Source organism: Dasypus novemcinctus, chromosome 4 (genome assembly GCF_030445035.2).
Source record: "Dasypus novemcinctus isolate mDasNov1 chromosome 4, mDasNov1.1.hap2, whole genome shotgun sequence".
Lineage (NCBI taxonomy): Eukaryota > Metazoa > Chordata > Mammalia > Cingulata > Dasypodidae > Dasypus > Dasypus novemcinctus.
In genome coordinates, this window is record NC_080676.1 from 39004512 (window position 1) to 39028666 (window position 24155).

Sequence of the window (24155 nt, forward strand, 5' to 3'; positions counted from 1 at the left end):
ATTCCAGAAAGATGTACATGCACATATATTTTTGCATGAGTTATCAGGATCTTCAGAATCTCCCCATTACTACACAGGAGGCCCATAACAGGGCTGAGGAAATGAACTAAGGCTACAAGGTAATTTGGGGTAGTAAACACTTACACCATTCTTCACTACCTGCCTTCCCAAATGATTCTTAAAGTTTCTATTACAAATGATATATAACTTTGTGTGAATCAATGCCCCCTTGGGGTTTTTCTTTTTAGCTTCTAATTCCTTAATGTAAATAGTCTTTGATGTTGAGAGTCTTCTAAACAATTCTAGAATGCAATTTATAAGGGTTGAAAAAAAAAGGGAGGTCCTGGTATGCCAAGGAGACTTTCAGAAAGAGATCAAAATAGTACACCAGGCACACAGAATAACTCATTATGAATCCTGTCTTGCAACACAGAAGTGCTGCCAAGGACCAAAATGGTCAACTTCTTTGCTCTGCCTACCCACGGTTCTTACACATCACCCATTTTGCAATCTATCTTCAACGTATTGATTACTTATAATATTTATTAGAATAATTTACTCAATCCCTCTCACGAGTTTTCCCAGCATCATGCTAGGAGCTTGGATCCTACAATACTCTTCAGTGGATAAATTATCACAGGTTTATTGATGAGATTTAACCAAGTCCTGTTTGGCTGAAAGCTAGCCTTTTTTGTATTACTACATCTCTCTTCCACTAAACAACACTTCCACACGTATGCCAGTCCAACTCTGGAGTTCTTTCTATTACCAGTTACATTTCTGCCTCCCATACCCTCAATCCAAGACAATCCCCTATTTCCTGAGTCTTCCCTTTCCTTTTCTTTTTTTTTTAAGATTTATTTATTTTATTTCTCTCCCCTTCCTCCCCACCCTGGTTGTCTGTTCTCTGTGTCTATCTGCTGCGTTTTCTTCTTTGTCCGCTTCTGTTGTCAGCGGCATGGGAATCTGTGTTTCTTTTTGTTGCATCATCTTGTTGTGTCAGCTCTCCGTGTGTGCAGCACCATTCCTGGGCAGGCTGCACTTTCTTTCGCGCTGGGCGGCTCTCCTTGTGGGGCACACTCCTTGCGCGTGGGGTTCCCCTACTCAGGGGACACCCCTGCATGGCAGGGCACTCCTTGCATGCATCAGCACTGCGCATGGGCCAGCTCCACACAGGTCAAGGAGGCCTGGGGTTTGAACTGTTGACCTCCCATGTGGTAGACAGACGCCCTAACCACTGGGCCAAGTCCACATCCCTCTTCCCTTTCCTAATATCTTTACCTTCTTCTCACCATTTATCTCCATAGGGACGTTATTCCTATGTTTTCTTTGCTGTCTCTCTACCTTTTTCTCTCATCTACTGTCTTTCCTACTTAAAAAAATAAGGAAAAGAAAAAGAAAAAGGCAAGGACCTAAGCACTAATAAATTTCTTTACAGAGGAGTCCTTTGAGCCTGATTAGTGAGCAATTAATTTCAGGTGAAGAGGCCCCTATTATCTGCTACACTCCTACTGCTACCTTACTAGAAGTACCAACAGCATAAAATCTGTTGGCAGTTGTTCTCATTCAGGATGCAACCTTACTGAAAATATTCCCTCTGTTTACAGAAAATGCTAAAGGTTATTATAACTCGACTCAGTGAAGCAATGTTGAAGTATCTAAAGTATACAACATAACACTATAATTATATCTTCAAATCCATGGACATTCCATAATATAATTACAGTACAATCGAAATAAAGTGTTTATACCCAGAAAATTACCTTGTCATGTGTTCCCAGATTGTATTCAAATATCATCCTTGGTTTTGAGTCTGTAATGAAAGACATAAGAAGTGCATTCTGCTCTGATCTTCAAAGTACTACTTTAAGATTTGAATTTGCAGGTTACCAAGTGACATTTAAGGGTCTGCAATGTCACATTTTGGAGGCTCAATAATTCACACTTTATTTCTAAGCCAAGATATAACTTGTTTCTGATTAAATAGTAGAATACAAGACCTCCAGAGAGTGTATGAATAAAAGGTGAGAGTAAAGCCATTTCCTTAAAATCAAATTATCTGATAAATAAAAAATGTTTTTCTCACTTGCACAGAGGAAAGGAAATGATAGGTTATGATGGAAGCATTTTTAAAATTATCAGGCTAGGAAATAGGATGAGCTGGTAAAATTATTGATTAGTTTTTAACATTCTCAGTAAGTTTGGGGGTTGGTACAGGAAAATAAATTTTAAATTATTGTTGGATAATATTTTGTGGGGGGAAATGACAACTTGATCATGTCTGCCCATTAAGATGCTAACTTTCAACTCTTCCATTCTCTTGTCACAGAGTAATTAAAAACAAAAAAAAAAGGCATTAAAGGAAACCAGTACTCCATCCCTTTCCTATTGTGTGCTGTCAGAATGACCCAGTATAATAGCAATTAGTTAATGTGGGAAAAGTAATTTGAAAATGAAAAGTGCTACCTAACCACGAAGAAGGTAATGTCATTAAGTGCACTTAGAGAAGGATAGAATAAGGCCACTCTACATCACTGTCAACAGATAGAGGCTTTAGCAGGATAGAAAATTGGGCCATTCCAAACTAGGAAGGATTATCATTTTTCAGATTTTCCTTCTGGGTCTGACTTAGAAAAACACCCTACTTTGCACTTTCTTTGATGCTTTTTTGTTAGAGGAGTTTATTTTCATTTGTGTTCCTTATCTGGAAGTTGGAGTGCCATCCATACTGTGAGACCTCCATTGGGCTGCCTACACTCTGAGAAACCACCATTTCAAAAAGAAAGAATAACCACATCTATTCCATTTTTTTAAATTAAAATGCATTTAACTCAGCACAGCTAACCACATTTTAGAATAATAATACAACCTAAAATACAAAATACCTATTGTACCATGTCCCTGATAAAAGTGACTCTTACCTTCTACCATACTTTAAGCTGCAGGAAAAGACCTTGGAAGCTAGGCTGCTGGCTCACAGCTATTTCAACTACTTTAAACACAGTGAGGGAATTGGCAGGAAGGCAGCGTTGTCTAGCTGACTCAGTGGTGTGCCATCATTTGTTTGGAGGATTAATTCAGGTGTAGGAAACTGGAGCAATGTATAAGCAAGACACTAAAATGGCTTCTTTTCCAGATCCGTTCCTATCAATTATGAAAGTTCCCCAAGGAAATAGAACCTGGTGTCTATATTCAAAATACCCCAAAACCTCTCTGTTAATTAGCATAGCAGCTAGTGACTTTATCAGTTGAAATTATTTTGTACATGCGCCTAGCCATGGTCAAATAATAAAAAGATCAATGTTTTTATGACTGGCTATTTAGAGCTCACTGTTTTAATAGTTGCATTTCTAATCTATGGTTTCCAAGTTTCCAATGACACTGTCTAGATGAGGAGGCAATTATCTGGGAGTCAAAAAAAGAAAATCCTCTGAGATTCAAGACATTTATGCCTTGCCACGATTGCCTAAAAGTTCCACACTTACTTTATAAGCATTTCAGAATTTAATTATTTTTCCATTAAAATATGACACAAAACCACTCAGACAAAATGGAAGTATTTCTCCTTCAATGTTTTAAAAAAGAAGTATGAACATTATCAAAGCAGTAAACTAATACTCTTCTGTCTGAAATTGAATTTTTTGGCCTTTCAGATTTACAGATATTTAATCCTTAGTTTGAGTGAAAAAATTACCATATTTATCCATGTATTTCTTTCTCTCATCAATTGTACATTTCCTCCTCACACTGAGAAGAAAATCAGCAAAAATATTTCTAGAGTTGTTCTAAGAATATCAATTTATGTTGCTGGGGTAAAAAGAGCATTGACTTAAAGCAGCAATTGGTTGTTTGCACTTGATAAATTGAGCTTGAGGACTGAGGACAATAATCATCATAATTCTTCTATCATATGGATGTCCACATCCTATCTTCCTCCTTAGTTCAGGCTTCCTCATATGAAATTACAGAGCAACCAAAAAGTAAGTCGCATTCAAGTTTCCAATCTCTATTGCTAAATCTAGAGTAAAGCAATCATTTATTGGTTAGAACTGAAATAGATCTCCTTTCCAGAGATATTTTAATTTCAAAATTAAAACTTAAAAGAATAGAAAATATTATATAAATTCTTTACATTTCAATACTGCTTTCCCTTTGTTGTAGAATTTGAGAGAGGTTTAATTATTTGCATATAGAAAGGCCAGGATTCAGGAATGATTTTGAGAAGGAAAAATGGTTTATTGACGGCTGGTTGGACTCGGGAGCTTTCTGTTTCAAATCTGAGCCCTGGACAAGAATTTCGTGCTCCTTTTATACAGAGAGGAAGGGTCAAATTGTTCTTTGTTTTAGTACTCAATAGACTTGAATTAGCATATATCGTCTACATCCTAGGTAAGCCTTTAGCATGGACCTTATACATTCTAGATAAGCTTTTAGCACATTTGATTTGCATTTTCCTTGAATATTTAAAGTTTATAATGTTTGCATTGCTAAACTGTTTCCTGGGACTGGAGTCGTTGCCATGGTCACTAAGGACAGGACTGCAGACTCTTACGGTCCCACACCCACAAGTCACAGACAGCTTAGGTTATCTACAAAGAGATGAAGAGCCTTCTACCCATAGCACACATCATTTTTCACCCTTATGCCGAAGCTTAACTTGCTAAGCTTTGGCATAATTATTGTTGGAGCTATGAGGTGGGTGGCTGTTTGTTGTTTTGATTGATTACTTTACTTATTAATTTTCAGTGTAGCATCCAGGATCCTGTTTTTAGAAGCTTAGAAATTTTCATTCTGGACACCAGAATCCTGGGGCAGGGCCTGCAGTCATCCTGGGGCCACCGGTGCTCACAGAGATTTCTAGTCAGGCTCCAGATCCATCTATTAATTTTGTTTTACCCTTAAAAGTTTATACCTTTAATCTTAAAGGGGTGCTGAAGGGAGATTATTTTTTTTCTGTAACTGCCTTCTGCTGGCCATGGGCTGTAGTTATTACCTAACAAGGTGTAAAATTTTTATTTTATTTTAACTGGAAGAAGATGGATCTGGCATTCTGTGTGAAGTTGGATAAAGTTTTTATATGGTTAATAAGATGTTCACTCTGAAAGAAACAAACTCAATTAAATTTTTGGAATATCCATTTTTAAAAGAGGACATTGGATTACAGAGGAAGACAAGTTTAGGTGCTTATAAAGATGACACCCCTTTTTAAAAGCTGGTGGGAACACTATATATATATATATATATTTTTTTTTTTTTTTTAAGTTATTTTCAGAGAGAAATTGCAATAGATACTTAGCTTTGTTTTGAAGATGCATTTCAGGCTGTTTAATATTTGGCACTCATGTTCTGTTAGTTGCTCCTGGTGAACTGGCACCTTTTGGACAGTTGGTTTCATTCAGGATTAGTGCACTAAGATGGAAATTTTCTTAGTATTTAGCTGTGGGAGTGGATCAGAACTACATAATAAAGTTTTTTTTTTTAATGTTTCGGTTTTAATTGTACAATTTCTGGTAATTTTGACTATTTAATAGGTGGCCCATTATTAGCAAGCAAGCCTCATTTTTGCTACACAGTAGAGTACACTAGAATAGTAAGTTGGCTGAGCCTGGCTAAGACCATTGCCTTATTTTATAGACATGTTTATTAATTATTTAGAAAATAAAGTTACCAGGAATTTAACATGTCTAATATACTTTTGTACTTGATCCAGAATAGAAAAGATAATGTTATAATTATTAGGCATATATTTAGTACAGGATAAAAGTACAGCACTTTAATATTAATTAATGTATTACTTAATACATAAGGATTCTGAGTTGCAATTAATAGTTTTAAGTTTCAGGTTTGTAATACTTTACATGATATCTCTCCATGGGAGCAGGCCATAATGCCAATTGTGTTCAAGTTTTACTTACAGTATTCTGGTATCATGGCTCCACTTAGCATGTTTTTCATACAATGAACACGTCACAGCATCGTTGATTCTAAAGAGAGTTTCCAGTATTCTACCAGCCTGGTGCATAGTGCTCTCTGGCACTATGGAACAGTGCCAGTCTGGAGGCGATATCCATTGTACACTTGGCTGTACCGAGCCATCATTGACTGCTGCAGGAGCTTGAAACTGCAACGTAGTTTCCATCGACTTCAGGAGCAGAACCAGAGGCTGATACAGCAAATATTCCTAATTGAGGGGTCAGTGACCAGCCTAGCCAATAACTCACATGGAGAGGCAACCTGTAATGTATTCAAGGCCTGGTTTGAATGCACAAAAGAGTTAGACAATGTTAAAGTTTATTCCTTGTTTTTATATATATTTTAAACAATTTAATGCAACACATCATATATCAAATAACTGTTTACATATACCATTTTACCATTAAGATAATATTAGGTATTTTACTTTAGTAATAGAGGGAAAAAACTATTTTCCATTGTTAAAATGAAAACAGAAGATTCCCAATAGAATCAAGATAACTTTTTATTACCATTTACTTAAATATGCACCTGCAGTGGCCTTCAGACAGGTTTTATTACCATGAAGTTATTTTTTGCAACCAGTACTAATCTAAGTTTTTAGTTAACAATGACTTCTAGAACTAGAATTATTTAAACATTTTCAGTTTGGAAGATGTTTTACAAACTTTTTATAATCAACTACAACCACATTGACTAGTTACCTTATATTTAAATAAACTTATTAAATTATAATTACTAACCAAAGAAATTTACTTTATTTATTTAAGAGAGCATATTTACAATTTTTCATCTTTAGCTTAATTCCATTAACATGAGCTTAAAATTTTATTACTTTAAAGATTTTGTACATATGTTAATTTATCTAATGGATATTTTATAAACTAGAGCAGATTACACCTAAGCTAAATAAAATTGAAACCTTTATAGTTTATGCAAGGAATGGTTTTTTTTTTTACAAGAAGCTAAAACTTTTTTCTTTAAGTTATGAAAATGAATAATTTTTAAAAGCATACTGACTACCAGGTTTCAAAACACATTACACAATTACCTAATTTGTTTAATCATAATCCCAGAAAGATCTTTCCATAGTTTTTAATGGACTTTTCCTTACTTACTGAAATTTGTCAACAGAACCACCAACTACCCTTATTTTATGGCTGTCAAAAGGTTTAAACTGGGAAATTACAGGGCAAACTGATTCTTAATTCTCCAGCCTAGTAGATAGGTTTAATATGCTATACCTAGTCTTGCCTCAAAGTTCTTGCAAAGAGGAGGCTCTTTCCCAATAGTTCCTATAATCAGATTTTTATATGACTTTTTCATCCTGCTTAGTTTAATTTGGGCTCTAAGAATATTTATTCACACATATAACTGCATATTTAATTTTTAACAATTTGAATAGAGCTCTTTTAAGAATTTTCATTTGTTAATTTGATATTATCATCCTGATGTATGAAGACATACACTGAGCAAATGCACAGACACAAATAGAGTTAGACACAGAAACACAACTTATTGATGTTACTTATAATTTGCATTATTTTATACACTGTTTAGCTTAATTTGGGTTCCAGAAATATATATTACTTATATAACTGCATATTTAACATCAACAATTGAACAAATAGGCAGACATGAATAGTTTGACACAAAAACATAACTTTAGTTACTTAAAACTTCCATTTTTTACAAAATAAGTGTGACTGCAAAACATTTCAAAGACTCCTGAAACTTTTCTTAATTTGCACTATGACTGTGCAGTTTTACACAAGAATTTTGGGTTTTTTTTTACTAATGGCTTGTAACCAAAATGTTCCCAATGCTTTAGCACCATTTTCCTTTGTTTTAGAACTTTATATTTTACCTTGAATTTAGCAGAATTTTGGATAAGCAACAAAATTAATTCTATGTATATTTACTGAGGTTATATAAAGCCTCAGGGAGACAGACTGGTTTCTCTCATGAATTGCCACTCTTAGGAACACTGACAGTTAAGGCAGGAGACATCCCCTTTTTTTTCTTCCCCCAGTCATTGGAGATAATAAAACTCCAGTGGTTGTTTAAACCCAAGGGCTAAGAATTCCATCAGCCAGCAATTTAGTTTACACTTGGGTTCATGAGAGAATGCAGGGTTACTAATACCAGTAGGACAGGAGACAGGGATGTTCCCAAGTTCACCTTTCCCTGGACTATAGGGACAGAAGCTGTTATGAAATAACCATAGGCAAAGGCAAGGGTAGGCTTGAAGTAACCATAAACAAAGGTAAGTTTAGTTTAGAATTTACACTTATAATAATAGTTTCAAGCTAAATTTACCCAGTTATTTCAGTTATTATCTTTCTACTGTTTTATAATATAAATGCATCTATAAGTGATCTTAACTCTTACAGTTTTTATTAATTTTTTAACCTTAAGGTGAATTGGATACCTTTATTAATTAAGCTCCAAGAATTTTATTAGTAACAATTCTGTGAAGTCCTGCCTTTTCTTAGTAATGGAAAAAATTCTCATCTGCAAGTTATGCATTTAATTCACCAGCAAGATAGTATTGGCATTTAAGATTCATTTTAAACTATGTTTTCACCTTTTTACGTGAATTCTTAGGCACCAGCAACTGACAAAAGCCAAACATAGATTTCAAAGTGTCATTTCATTCTTTTTTTTTTTTTCTTTTTCCTCTATAGGTTCACAACCCTGAAGTTCCCAGCCAGACCATTGAAAAGGCTACCAAGTGATTAGAGGTCTATTGTTTCAAGCGACAGCCTTTCTTCAGACAAGTTTACCATTCTAAAACATTTCAAAGTATTTCTACAGTTTCTATAGTCTTACAGAGAGAGAGATTCGGAAAAGTAAAGAACCTGGGCAGAATGCACATGTATTCTGGGCTTTGACAGCCTAGGGAGGGAACTTCACTGCATTTATTTTGATTCTGCTTTTCATCCCCTTCTCCTTCCCCCTTCCAGGCAGTAAGGTGCACAGTGATCAAATAGGAGTGCGGCTTAAGAATAGAAGGTGCGGACTCACTGGAAAGGGGCAAGCCTTTCCCTCCTTTCCAGCTTTCTGCCACAATGGGCAGACAGAACTTACTCAAATTCGGCACCCCTCCTGGGGACCCAGCCACCCTGACTGGGGCAGCCCCAACAGACCCGGGTGCGTGGCACAGACACAGATGGCCTCCAAGCTCCGGCAAAGGGGCAGAACAGAGACGAGGCAACAGAGCATGCACAAACATCCAGACTCCGCAGTTTTGCCCCATAATCATTTCACCCCCTTGCCAATGGCAAGGAAGGGTTCCAGCTCAACTAAATTTCACCACTTTACATAACCACGCAACTCCAATACCAGCATTGAGCTGATACATACAGAAGCACAAAGGTTCCTAATCTGACCCACAAGTTCTTTATATACATATTTTTCAAAATGGCTGCCCCCTCAGCCATCACAAACCTTAGAGAGAACACTTAAAATTAATATCTGGTATAAAGAAAATTCATTCGCAATTCAGCACCATAACAAAAGATTCTGGCTAGACCTTTTTCACTGCTTAACTTTACACCCAGACCAAGCTTCACTAGAAAAGCAGATCCATTTTCCTGTAACCAAGTTTTTTAAAATCCAGACCAATTTCCAGGACGTTAGGACTCGAACCTATAAACATTCCTTCCTATTATAATCAAGCCTCTACTCCTTCGGTGGATGTAAGACCAGTACCAGATTCCAACATGCAGTTAGACAAACCCAAAACACCAGGCTTTTTCCTTATTTTGCTCCAGGACATTAGGACTTGAACCTATAAACAGCCCTTCCTATTAAAATCAAGCCTCCACTCCTTTGGTGGATATAAGACCAGTACCAGATTTTAACATGCAATTAGACAAACCCAAAACACCAGGCTTTTTCCTGGTTTTTCTCCTTTTTCCAGACCTAGAGAGAACGGCTACCCCCCAATTTTCTGGGGCTACTAGGGTGCTCTCGGGAGGTGATTAGCCTCCCTCCCTAGCAATTAAAGCTAGGGTTCTCCAGACTGTGCTCATACAGAGAGTCTTACCTTCTTCCATGTTCAGAGTTCTTTTTCATTCCCAGAATCTTTCTCTTCAGACCTTCCATTGCCCTTGATTTTTGTCTGGAAGATTCCAGTGGAGCCCACATCTTTTCTGGATTAAATTTAATCCAGAGGTGCTCAGATTTGGAGTTCACCCAAGTCCTCCTTGCTTCTCGGGGATTTGGAAGGGGCAGCAAAATGCTACCATCTCTGGCCTTCATTTGCAATCCCAGACAAGCCTCCAAAAATGTTGTAGAATTTGAGAGAGGTTCAATTATTTGTGTAGAAAGGCCAGGACTCACAAATGATTTTGAGATGGAAAAATGGTTTATTGATGGCCGGCCGGACTCGGGAGCTTTCTGTTTCAAATCTGAGCCCTGAACAAGAATTTTGAGTTCCTTTTATACAGAGAGCAAAGGTCAAATTGTTCTTTGTTTTAGTGCTCAATAGGCTTGAATTAGCAAATATCGTCTACATCCTAGGTAAGCCTTTAGCATGGACCTTATACATTCTAGATAAGCTTTTAGCACATTTGATTTGCATTTTCCTTGAATATTTAAAGTTTATAGAGTTTGCATTGCTAAACTGTTTCCTGGGACTGGAGTCGTTCCCATGGTCACCAAGGGCAGGACTGCAGACTCTTACCGTCCCACGCCCACAATTCACAGACAGCTTAGGTTACCTACAAAGAGATGAAGAGCCTCCCACCCATAGCCCACATCACCTTTCTGTTTCCTACTAATCTTCTCTTCTACTGCATTCCTCAACATTCACTAATACAGCATTGAACTAAACATTTGTAAATATGTTTTTCTTTACCTAACCATCTTTTTTTAACCATAAAGTGCCCCCAATTAAAAAAAATAAATTCCATAAATATTTAGCAATCTTTGCCTATGTGTTTTTTGTATTTTTAAATATTTTTCAGTAACATCCAATAACCTATCTAAGACCTTCAAAGTTAAATTTGATATTTTCACAACCAAAACCTGAAATACCATACAGGAAATGCAAGGGAGTTGTTGCTTGCAGAAACAAACAAAAATTTTCTTAAAAAACAGAAGAATATAGAAGAGGAATAATAATTTAACTCTGTTACATGAGTTCAGGTAGTTCATTATTTTGGTATCTCCCAATGATGAAACACAGCTCAGCTTTTCAGCACAAATAGGTAAGCTACCCATTCTTCTCTTCCCTAAACTAGTCTCAACAGGATAATCACTCATTTCCACAACCTTTGCAAAATAAATTGCTCATTGTTCTACATAATAACCATCATAAAGTTCCTAATATACAATGCTCTGTGCAGATGGACACACAGTTAGTGTTGACCAGTTGCTGTGTTTTGAGTGCTTCAGAGTGCACATGATAAGTAAACATTGAAGCAAAAATAAAAAATATCCCCTCACAGGCTCTTTAGCCAAGCAAGAAGTAAGCAGAGACCCCTTCAAGAAGCTTCAAATCAACTGATGAGACAATTGCAAAGAAAAGTCCCAAGTACTTTCTTTTCATTTCCTGTGATGGATTTTATTGCTCCCAGCTACTCCATATCATTAAACACCCAATGGATTTAAGTACCATGAAAAAAAAGATCAAGAACTATGACTACCAGTCCATAGAAGAACTAAAGGACAACTTCAAACTAATGTATACTAATGCCATTTGTTGTACAACAAACCAGAGTCCATTTTTATAAAGCTGCAAAGAAGCTGTTGCATTCAGGGATGAAAACTCTTAGCCAGGAAAGAATTCCAAGCCTAAAACAGAGCAAAGACTTCCTGGCAGACTTGAAAAAATCCTGAAAGCAGACATCTCGCAGAGTGGGAAGTACAGAGGCTACTTGCCTGGAAAGAGGGAAGACTTTGGAAATATGGAAACCCAAGCCTTTGAAAGTCCCAAAAAGAAAAAGAAAAAAAGAAGGACAAAGATATGCTTGAAGATAAATTTAGAAAGATCATCAGGAGCAGATTGACCTCATTTTAAGGAGTGCAGAGGAAAGCTAACCCAGCAGCTTGTTAACAGTGTAAATTTGAAAGAAGAAAACTGGAAAGGACAACAACACTGGGACTTCTCCATCCTGTAGATCCCATTGTAGGGGAACAAGGCTACTGTCCTGTAAGACTGGGGATGACAACAGGAAGACTTCAGTCTGGTGTGAATCTTTTGCAGGGTTTCAAAGAAGATAAAAGGAACCAAGTAACTCCAGTGTTATACTTGAATTATGGACCTTACAATTCTTTCACAGCACATTGACTCCACATTTGCAAACATATTTTTTGCAATTCTTTCACATCACATTGACTCCATATTTGCAAACATCCACAATTGCAAACACCCAACAAGGATGATTCTGATTTAAACTACATAGTCCATGGGGAAGACTCTGATCTTCCAACTGATTTCAGCATCCATGAGTTTTTGGCTACTTGCCAAGATTATACAAGTGTTATGGCACACAGTTTATTGGATGTTTTAACCAAAAGATGGCATTCTAGAACCCTACAAGAGTTGGAAACATCATCACCTGAAGACAAAGGCCAGACTAGGATAGCTGACACAGCAAAAGACATGGAGCGGTTTACAGAAATAGAGCCCTCAGGGCATTTGAACTTAATAATCAAGACAGCCTCACAGCACTGAAAGCAGTAACACACTTCGGTGCTCCAGGTGACGTTTTTATCTCTGAAGAAGCTGAACCAGAGGAAACCTGACGAGACCTTTAACTTGCTCAGGGAGCTCCAGGAAACCTAAAATGAGTATCTGAGCACTAGACCCCCTCCCAACATAATCTGTGTCTTGGGCATCCCTTACAGAGAAATGCATCTTGTGGAACAAGTGACCAATAATCTTAAAGAACTTGCATAGCAAGTAACTCCAGGTGATATTATAAGTATGTATGGAGTTTGAAAAGTAATGGGGATTTCCATTCTTTCCCCCATTGTAGAAAACAACTTTGTAGATTTAACAGAAGGTTTTGAAGAACCTAAAAAGACTGATGGTGCTGAATGTAGCCCTGATGGAATTTGAAGCTAACTGATCTTTGATTGTATATAATGTACATATTTTTTCATTCTTAACTTGGAAATGCTTTTCAGAAGATATTAAATATTTGTAAATCATGTTTTGAATTAAACTTTGGAACAATTAATTTTAGTGTTCCAAAGACTGGACTTCTATCAAATAATAAAGCTGAACTTGGGGAAAAAATCCTTAATCAGCATATTAGAAATTTCTTGTGACTTAAACAGAATTCAACAGAACTATGTAAGTGCTTGTGCCTCCTACAGAGTAGGTGCTTAACAAATATTTGCTGGGTTAACATGGAAGCTTTTATAATTACAGTAGGTAGTAGATTGTTAAAGCTACTGAAAGATATCAGCAGTGGAAAGAGGCTAAATGATAAATATTTTTGCACACTCTCTATTTTAAAAGGATTGCCCTGGATTTCTGCTTCTAGTTATGAGAAAGAGTCAAGGACTGAATTTGAAACAAAGTTTCCAAACTATGGGCAGAGGGAAGAGTAACTAACACAAAACCTGGCAGCCTTGCTGAGCTGAGGAGATGGATATTGGAGTTTGGAAATGGTGAAGAAATTAGAAATTGTGAGGCAGAGTTCTGCAAGAGAGAAAAAAAGAGCTCCAGAAATCTTCCCTTGAGTCATTGGCTTAATACTGGCCATACAGGCATAAGATAAAATTTCACAAAGCCAAAGAGCAGTCTGGAAGATATAAACTGAAAAATTCCCAGAGCTCTCATAGGGGAGAGAAATACACAAGCTCTGAGCAGCGAGAGTGAATGTTCATGGAGGTCACATAGGCATTTATTAATAATTGAGACACCAAAGGGGTCATGCCTTAGCAGTAGCTGCTAGACAAAAACATCTCAGACCCTCAACACTATAAATGACAGAAACAATAGAATGTTAAAACAGCTTTATGATAATGAAAATTATATTCAAGTATGTAAAGGAAAATATGAATATGGTGAGGAGAAAAATAGAAAATATAAAAAAGAACCAAATGGAATTTCTAAGAATAAAAAAAGCAATAACTAAAATGAAAATTCCATTGGCTGGTATAAGAGTAGATAAACAGCTCAGAAGAAAAGATCCATGAACAAGAAGTCAAAGAAATCTAAGTAAACTAGAGCACAGAGATAAAATAGACTCAATAACAATGAGTAGAATCTCCATTCATGGTATGTAGGACAATACCAAGCCTTTAACATAATCATAGATAGAGTTCCAGAAAAAAAGATGATGCAGAAACCTTTGCAAAGTAACAAACATTTCTAAGTTTAATTAAAACTATAGATTCACAGATTCAACAATCTCAATGAATTCTAAGCACAATAATTCTCCCCCACCACACACAGCAGGCAAACCAAACATCATAATCTAATTATTTAAAATTAGTTATAAAAGGACAATCATATAAATTATTGTACCAAGTTTAACTAGGGAGCATAAAGGGCACATTGCCTGCCCCTAGAATGATGTTTTAATTTTGGGTTTATGTATAAATGTAATTTGGGTGTGAGACATCCGCATTTCTTTCTTGGATTAAGAGGGTAATAAAAGGAAAGATTTAGATGCTCATGTAGTTACAAAAATTGGTAAGACTGGTTCACAGTTAGGTCAGCATCTAAAATCAAGCTCTTAAGGAAGAACCCAGAAACAAAGCCAAAATTGAGAACTTTGCAAGTTGTATAAGAAAGAGTCCATATAAAGTAGATGGATGAATAGAAAACATGAGAATCTTGATATGAGGTGAAGAGGCAAGAGGTGAGGTAGGATTCTGGAACAACGCTAACAAGAAAGGCTTTTCTTTGGTGGCAGTATTTGGAGTATTTCAGAGTATCAAAGCTTCCAAAGGTGATTTAAGTTGAGAAGGTCAGCTGGAAAGAGTCTGAACATTGAGATTCAGAGTGGATCTGTGATTTTCAAATAGAACATTCCCCACCTTGAAACTGAAGTTTTTATAGGACATTATAAGATGACTCATTCATTTCCCATTTTCAGTTGTGAAGTCCCAAAGATTCTTGCTTCAGATGATTGCTTGTTTTCTCCTTTCTTGATCATTTTCCATTTTCATGTGATCAAAACCCTTCTAACTGTCCAGATAAGGGCAGCAATAGAGACAATGGAATAGAATTGAAAGTCCAGAAATATACCCATATACTCATAGGCAATTGATTTTGACAACAGTGCCAAGACCATTTTTTTAGTTTGCCCGAGCTGCTATCACAAACACCACACAATGGATTGGCTCAAACAACAGGCATTTATTGGTTCATGGTTTCAGAGACCAGAAGTTGAACATCAAGGTATTGGCAAGGCTTGCTTTCTCCCCAAAGACTGTAGCATTCAGTACCTGGCTGCCAGTGATCTTTGGGATGCCATCATATGGCAATATTTTCTTTTTCCTGGCTCTTCCATTTTTTGTTTTGTTTTGTTTTTGACTTTTGGCTACTGGCTCTTTATGAGGGCTCCAGTAATTTGGAATAAGAAACATTCTCATTCAGTTGGACCATACCTTAATTTAAAATAACATTTTCAAGAGGTCCTATTTATAATGGGTTTATCCATGGAGGAATACAGATTAAGATTAAGAACATGTCTAAACTGAGGTACATAATTCAATCTACTACATACTTCAATGGGAAAACTGTGCTGGGAAAACTTGATAGCCTCTTGGCAAAAGAATGAAGTTGGGTCCCTATCTCACATCATATACAAAAACTAACTCAGAATGGATCAAAGACCTAAGTATAAGAGCTAAAACTACAAAACTTTAGGAGAAAACAAAGGGGTAAATCTTCATGATCTTGGATTTGGCATTGGTTTCTTAGTTGTGACACCAAAAGTACAAGCAACGAAAAGAACAATAGATAAACTGGACTTCATTAAAACTAAAAGCTTTTGTGCAAATGGCACTATCAAGAAAGTAAAAAAACCTACAAGATGGGAATAAATATTTGCAAATTTGATAGCCATAATATATAAAGAACTCTTATAATTCAACAAAAAAAGACAAACAGTATGATTAAAAATGGCCAAAGGGCTTGAATAATCATTTCTCCAAAGAATATACAAATTGCCAAAAAGCATATAAAGTCATTAGAGAAATGTAAATCAAAACCACAGTGAGACACCATTTCACATACATTAATTGGCATGGTTATAAGGAAGAAAAATAAAAAACAGAAAAAGACAAGTGTCAGTGAGGATGTAGAGAAAATGGAACACTTATACATCACTTATGGAATGTAAAATGGTACAACTGCTATAGAGAATACTTTAGTGGTTCCTCAAAAAGTTAAATATAGAAATACCATATAACCCAGCAATTCCACTCTTGAGTATATACCCCAAAGATATGAAAACAAGTAATCAAGCAAATTGTGCAGTGACTGTTCATCATGGCACTATTCACAAAGTCAAAAAAGTAGAAACAATAAAAATTCTCATTAACAAATGAATTGAGAAACAAAAATTGCAGTACAATGAAACATGATTCAGCCTTAAAAAGGAATGGAGTTCTCATACATTCTACAAAGTAAAAGAACCTCAGAAACATTATGCCAAGTAAAAGAAGCCAGACAGGAGAGGACACATATTTATGATTCAATGTTTATGAATTATCCAGAACAGAAAAATCTGATTAGTAGTTGCCAGGGACTGGGGGAAAGCAGGGAATGAGGAATGACTGCTTTATGGCTATGCAGTTTCCTTTAGGGGTGTTGAAATATATTGAAACTAGATAGTACGGATGGTTGCACAAAATTGCAAATATACTAAAATGCCACTGAACTGTACATTTTATACCAGTTAATTTTATTTTACGTGAATTTCACCTCAATTAAAAACAATATGAAACATGAGAAAAAAAGAATTCCCATCTGTACTCCTTCTGAAAAGAAAGAATTAAAGAACCACGTTGAATTTAAAAAACCAAAAAGAAAAAAAAAAAACAACTTCTAACTGGCCAGTCTATTATAGCTTCTTCCACCTTTAACGCATGAACCCATGCTGGAAAGACTACCAAACAAATCTTTCTTAAATGCTGTCTGTAGCATGTGTGCTGAAGTTTCTTCAAAAACCTTCCATGCTACGCTTTTTCCTTTGTATCAAAATCCTGTTCGCAAAGATCCTCCAAGATATGTCCCCACTGGACCTATTCCCTTTTGCTTCCTCAGGCTCAGCCTGTCTGTGCATGGCCCCTCTCCCTGTCACTATTATGGCTCTTGTCACTTGCGCTCATGTCCCCCATGCTGCCTCTTTTACACTCTAGCTGTGCACCCTTTAAGTCCTTTACCACCCACGTGAAGCATTTCCTTATGACTTTCTCTGCTTAGGAATTACTGTAAGACTCAAAACCTTGTTTATGTAGCTAAGTAGGTAATTACCAGCACTACTCTACAATGTTCTAATAAATTCCTTTATATTAGTCTTTAATCCTCATTTAGATAGTTTCTTGGGGGTGGAGCCTATAACTCATCTTTCTTCTATAGCCTCAAAATGCCAAAGGCAGTTTTAAACACATAAATGTTCAATAATTAATTGTTAATTGATTGGCACATCAAGTTCACAATTCATCTGACTAAAGTAGGTATGTGTGTGTGTGTGAGTGTATTTAGATATGCTTCCAGATTATCTACTTGATGACAATGAATTTGTCAATGAGCTAAGAAATATGTAATCCATATAATATAGTATATAGTCATAACATTATAAGTATATGTATATAGTTATATTTTTCTGTAGTCAATTCCTAATTTGCAGGGTTTAAGGGGTCAGGCTCTAAAGCTGAATTCTTTAGCTCACTGTTTTAGTTTGCTAAAGGTGGCTGATGCACTACACAAGAAATGGATTGGCTTTTACAATGGGGGTTTATTATTTTATTTATAAGTTTACAGTTCTGAGGCCATGAAAAGGTCCGATTCAAGGCACCATCAGGAGATGCTTTTTTTCCTGAGCTACAATTATGTGCAGTCAAGGTAGTGTCTGCCGGTCTCTGCCTTCTCCCCTGGGCTCTGCTGATTTCAGCTTCTGGCTGCCCTCCACCTTTCTCTCTGCACCTATGGCTTCCTCTCTGCTCCTTGGGTTTCTCTCTCACAGGTTCCACTGATTTCAACTTCTGGAAGTTTCTTACTGTCTCTGCAGCCTCTTCTCTCCCGTTTATAAAGACCTCCAGCAAGAGCCCTCACTGGGCTACACCGCCCTAAAGCAATCCAATCAAATGGCCCTCAACTGAACCCAGTCTAATCACAGGACCCCATGCCCACAGGATTGGACCAATTTAAGAACATATTCTTCTGGGGTCTCCAAAAAACTCAAACTATCACCATCATAAATCTAAATCTCTTTGCTGACACTAAACTAAATTCCCATCTTCCTTTGTCAATAGATGAGGGAACAGCAAATCAGAATGATATGGTGAAAACATGTTGAACAACAAATTCACATTGACCTAGAGAAAAATCCTCAATTAAGAGACAAATGCTCATCAACAGGTTACTTCACAGTAGGGTTGGTTATTCGAAGGCTTAAAGGAAATTGTGGCAGGTTCTAGAAGAGTAAGAAGTTTTTATTCTCTTCCTGACTGGGAAGCATATATTTAGATCTTATTCAACTTCAGAAAAAATCTCAATTGAAACTTAAGGTTTTTTTTACCCCAACATTTTCAATAAATGCATTTAGTTGGCTATTTCTCTGTATTTATCCATGTTAAATTAAGACTATCGAGTTTAAATAACACGCAAAACTTCAGGAAATTGCTACCTACTACAATTACATGTGAAGAACTATTACTTTATTACTATACTTTAGTTTTTGGTTTATGTATCACAATATCATGGTTGTTTGGAAGTTACTGCAATAGCTCCCTTCAGTTTATTTCTAGTACTGAGATTTTTGTTTCAGTATTATGACAACCTAACACATAATTTTTGCCTGTTACACATAGGGAATAAACCAAAAAAAAAATCATCTTTTTTCCCCCACAATTAAGATATTAAGATAAAATAAAGAAATGATATGATTTATACTGAAGAAAAAAATTCAGAATCTGTAATTCCTCCTGTAGGAAATTATTATTGTGAGTGGCATATTAAAGAATTGGTCCCAACCTCTTAAAACCCAAAAAGAGTAAAACTGCTATGAAAACCAGTAGTTATGTCATTTTGAGTGTCCCTTCTTGAAAGTTTATTAGGAGTCAGTGGTATTATTCATTTCCATTCTCTTCAGAGGGCTTTATTTAATGTAACAATTAGAAGTGAGAAAAATGACTTTACTCCTTAGTGCCTGGACCAAAGGAAATATCAATGTAGTCACTGCACATTGGGATCTTGAACCATCAGATACGTGTTTTTCTTTTTTAAAATCAAGCCTGACTAGATTTTCAAGAAAGTTCTGGTTTTCTATAGATGCTGTTAAATAACATAATCCTATTACACAGAGAATTGCCTTTCAAGTATTCTGAATTAGAGAAACTTGGTCATTATGTTAAAAAAAGAAAAAAATATTAAGATTCTATTTTGAAACCATTCAAACTAATGTATTTCCCATTAGAACATAAAGAAAACAAAAGAAAGTTTTGGGAAGAACTTTTTCACTGCTTTTGTTAAGAAGCCCTGAATGTGACTTGATGAGATCAGTTAGGATCAGAGTTGGTTTGAAGTTAAATGGACTGAGTGACAATTTGTTTCCTTCTCTTGAGATTTCTTGAGTGCACAGCTCACTTGAATTAATTGTATAAAGAACAAATTTTAGAAAGAAAGAAAGAATTCTTGCCAGTGTTCAGGGAATAGCAGAGAGTCCAAGGCAATACCTCCAGAGAACCAATTAACACTGGTTTCCAAACTAAAACCTTTTGTGTGAAACATTTTCATAAAGGAATATAAATGTAGACTCCAAGAGTAACCTTTTTCTTTCATTACTGTTCAAATTCAATACCTTGCCTGACCCAATCTCCGTGATGAAGTTTGTGCTCTAATATAAAGCAGCATTTGTGATATCCAGAATGCAGTTCTGCCCAGTTAATCGTCATGGTGGCAGTAGCACCTTCATCTTCACAAGCACTAACAGGCCTCTCAAAAAGGGAAATCAAGGCTGCCGTGAAAGAAATTGCTTGAACCTGTGAAAGGTATGTCATTGAAAGGAAAAAAACACAGGCAAGGTAATTTTTGCAAGAAGATTCTTTGTTATTTAAGATTAATAATGAACACAGTGAATTAATAGGATTCCTTTCGATATTATTTAAAGAATGCAGGCAGTTAACATAGTAAAAGACAGAAAAGCTTTGAGGTTGGTAAAGCAGTTACCAAGGGCAGCTGGCTATTTTCTTTTAAGATACATTTGTCAGGAGCGGATGTTGCTCAAGCACCTGAATGCCCACCTCTCACATGGGAGGTCCTGGGTTTAGTTCCCAGTGCCTCCTAAAGAAGACAAACAAAGAGCAGATATTGAGCAAAAACAACAAGCAGACAACAAGAAAAAAAGAACATACTGACAATAAGAAAAAACAACATGCTGACTATGAGCAAAAACAAACGAGCAGGGAGTGGATGTGGCTCAAGTAGTTGAGCATCCACTTCCCACATAGGAGGTCCTAAGTTTGGTTCCAGCTGCCTCCTAAAGAAAAACAACAACAACAAAAACCAGACAATGATCAGACAACAACCAAAAATTAAAATAAACTAAAAAAGTAAATAATATGCAAAAACAACAAACAGACAACAGGGCAAACAAAGAGCAAAAATGAGCAAAAAAACCAACAACAAGGAAACAAACGAGGGCGCCATCTCGGGGGGAGATATATTTGTCATTAAAAACAGTAAGAATGAAAAGCTTTCACAAATATGAAAAGGAATTGTTCAAATTAGACTACTTCAGTGGTCACAGGTGTATTCTAGTTCATTCAGGAAGTAATAATTATCCACAGATCTGGTCAGAATTTGATAAGAAAGTAATAATTGTATTCAGTTTCTAGGTTTCAGAGCTGCCCTCTCTAATTAATTCGCCTTTTGTTATATGATATATGGCATGCTCACTCCCTAGGAGACTGGTTCTGATAAATGAGAAATCAAGCCAACTAATATGAGAGAGTTAATGAGAGATAAATTTAAACATTTAATATTAAAAGCTTATTAATACTGAATTCAATGATTAGTCACTCTGGTAAAAAGGCTAACAAAATCTTTTTTCTAACTAAGGAAATGATAGTATACATATACATGAGAAAACTTACAGTGAGTATTGGTTTTAATGAGCAATAATGGAGCTGTGACCTAGTCCATCTCTTCCATCTCTAAAATGTATGACTTTATAATCTGTAGTGTAGTTCAATGAAGAGGCCACACCCACTGCATTTTTATTTCTATTTTGAGCTACAGTTTGATGATTAAATCCATAGTGTTCAATGCTGTCCTTCCCTCACTTACCTTTCCAGTTATGTCCCCAAAAGAAAGAATTGCTTCATTGGCATCAAGAGGGTCATACCAATAATCCATGCAAATTGGGGTTCCTTTCAGGCCTTGGAGTTTATATTGACAAGGAAATTCTTCTTTGGATAGCAGATCATAGAAGCTAATCTCTTTACTTGTGAAAGCCACGGCTATCTAAAGTAGCAGAGTAGAAAATCAGAAAGGATTTCTGATGGATTCAGTGAAATCAAAATGCAAAATGAACATAGGAATCTTATCACCAAGTCAGACTTTGCTACAGGCTTAGCTCTCTCTTCCCTAAGGGAATGTTATAGAAATCCACGTAATATAGGCCATGAACCAATTAAACATACTGCCCAAAGCTCTGTGCCCTGAGGGTCCTTAACAGTATTACATGGTGGCACAAATGTACTTTATTCTAATTTTGAAAACATTTCCCAATAAAGGCATTTGAACCCATTTTCTTCTTATCCCCACTCCACACACCCACCAATTCTACCCATTGGAGGCTAAAAGACTAACCACATGGAAAGATAAAGACAGAGAGCTACAGAACTACATAGTCACAAAATAAACTCTTAAAAAGCATATTGAAACAAGCAGAGACTTTCACAGAAATCAATGAATAAAAACTCTAAGTAGTTTTCCTAAGTAAGATACAAATCCTGGAAGCTATTAATGGGTAAACTATATGAAAGGCGTATATGGCAAGAATATTCATTTTATCAGTGTTGATAGTAATAAGAAAAAAGCTAACAACCAAAATGTTAAAAGATTAAAAAATTATTAAGTCCATTGGAAGACTTACTATAAAATACTTGGCCATAATTAAATTTTATAAAGTTAAAAAAGTAAAAAACAATGAAACTAGCACATATATGCACAAAATATGTGTAAGATTATTCTGTGAAAAAGCATGTAGCTGAGACATATGTATATAGTATAATATTATTTACATATGAACTATATAGCTACATATATATAGCATGCAAATATAAAGAAAAAGGAATGGAAGAATACTAAAGTAAATACTCCACAATAACAGTTATCTCTGGGGTAAGAGTGGGGGTAGGACGGTGGTGGGAAAGGGAGAAATTTCTTGTTTTATATACATTGATATTGTTTTGAATCTTTTGCACATTAAATACCCATAAACTTCTGATTTACAATAAAATAATAAAATAAAAACTAATGTTAAAAAGATACCGTAACACCATTAAACAAGTCTTAACAAACTTAAAAAGTCATATCTCTACCTACAATTAGAAAAAATAACTTATCCAGAAAAATCACAAATATTTGGAAACTAGGTAATATACTTTTTAAAAAAAAGATTAATTTAATTTATTTATTTCTGCCCACCCCCTCGTTGTTTGTGCTCACTGTCTGCTCTCTGGTCTGTTCATTGTCTGCTCGCCTTCTTTTTAGGAGGTACCAGGAACCAAACCTGGGACCTCCCATGTGGGAGGGAGGTGCCAATGGCTTGAGTCACCTCTGTTCCTGCTTGTTGTGTCTCTTATTGTGTTTCTTCTTTATGTCTCTTCGTTGCATCATCTTGTTACATCATCTTGTCATGCCTGCTCGCCATGCCAGCCCATCTTGTCAACTCATTGTCTTGCTCATCTTCTTTTAGGAGGCACTGGGAACTGAACCCAGGAAACACTGGGATGAACCCAGGACCTCTCATGTGACAGATGGGTGCCCAAGTCCTTGAGCCACATCAACTTCCCGATAATATACTTTTAAGTAATCGAAGAGTCAAAGTAGAAATCAAAAGAGAAATTAGAACATATTTGGAAATTAATGAAAAAGAAAATACAATATAACAGTACATCAAAACTTAAAGGATGCCACTAAAGTGGTACATATGATAATTTCATAAAACAAAATGGTTATATTAATACTATAAAACGACAAGACGAACAAAAATAATTTACAAAAAAACATAGGGAGGGAAGGAATCTGATTTCCATAGCTGCCATATTTTATTATTTTAAATGTTCGGTATTTAACAAAATATTATGTGCTATATAAAGAAAGAGGAAAGTTCCCATATATATGTACATCTCAGGAGGACCTCATTGACTGCCACAGTAAACAGTGCCTCAAACAACAGAGCTCCTGGTGGCTATAGAGACATCTAGATGCCATAAGCAGGGCAGACAAGCTCAGGAATTCTGTACCCTGTCAGTGGGCCTTACTTTGGAATTTATGCTCCCCAAAGAATCAGAGTTAGACTCATTAACAATTTCCCTATACATGGCTCTTCTACTCCTTTTATTTGAGCCTATAATTAGCTCTATACTTGCTAATTATATGTCTCAGAGATTTAAATTTTTGGTCTGTTTATATGCCTGTTGAGCCCTGAATCTCAGCAGAGCTGCAGCACCCACTCTCCAGGTCATTGGACTCACCCAAGACAACTAACAAAAGGATGATGATGAACAATGCCCATCCCCAAAACCAGAGAGTATCCACAACTGCAAGCAAGATAGTTCCATCCATTTGTCCCATGGGCTCTAAATCCCTTTTCAATCAAAAACCAAGTGACCATCACCATCCCAAAATCCTCAGGATTGGGGAATGAACAATGGACTGAAGTAGACTTATTCTATTCAATGGAAGAACTTGTATCATTGATACAAAGGCAATGGTCACCAGATGTTTTCAGGGGAGGGAAGGGGAAGAATAT

The 24155-nt window shown here is 36.1% G+C and overlaps 1 protein-coding gene and 1 pseudogene across 9 annotated transcripts in view; one reads left to right on the forward strand and one right to left on the reverse strand.

The window, feature by feature from the left end:
• Positions 1-24155, reverse strand: part of WDR49 (WD repeat domain 49) — a 146542-nt gene that overhangs the window by 93815 nt on the left and 28572 nt on the right. For 5 of the 9 annotated variants that reach the window (XM_071214593.1, XM_058295235.2, XM_071214595.1 and 2 more), the window contains exons 4-5: positions 21461-21637; positions 19974-20154 (exon numbers count right to left, since the gene is read on the reverse strand). In XM_071214593.1, coding sequence (XP_071070694.1) covers positions 19974-20154; positions 21461-21637 — 358 coding nt within the window. Of the gene's footprint in view, positions 1-1763; positions 1814-19973; positions 20155-21460; positions 21638-22955; positions 23203-24155 lie in introns of all 9 variants that reach the window. The other 4 variants (XM_058295238.2, XM_058295239.2, XM_058295237.2 and 1 more) reach the window with 3 other exon arrangements.
• LOC139438757 (bromodomain-containing protein 7 pseudogene) lies at positions 4643-13045 on the forward strand (annotated as a pseudogene).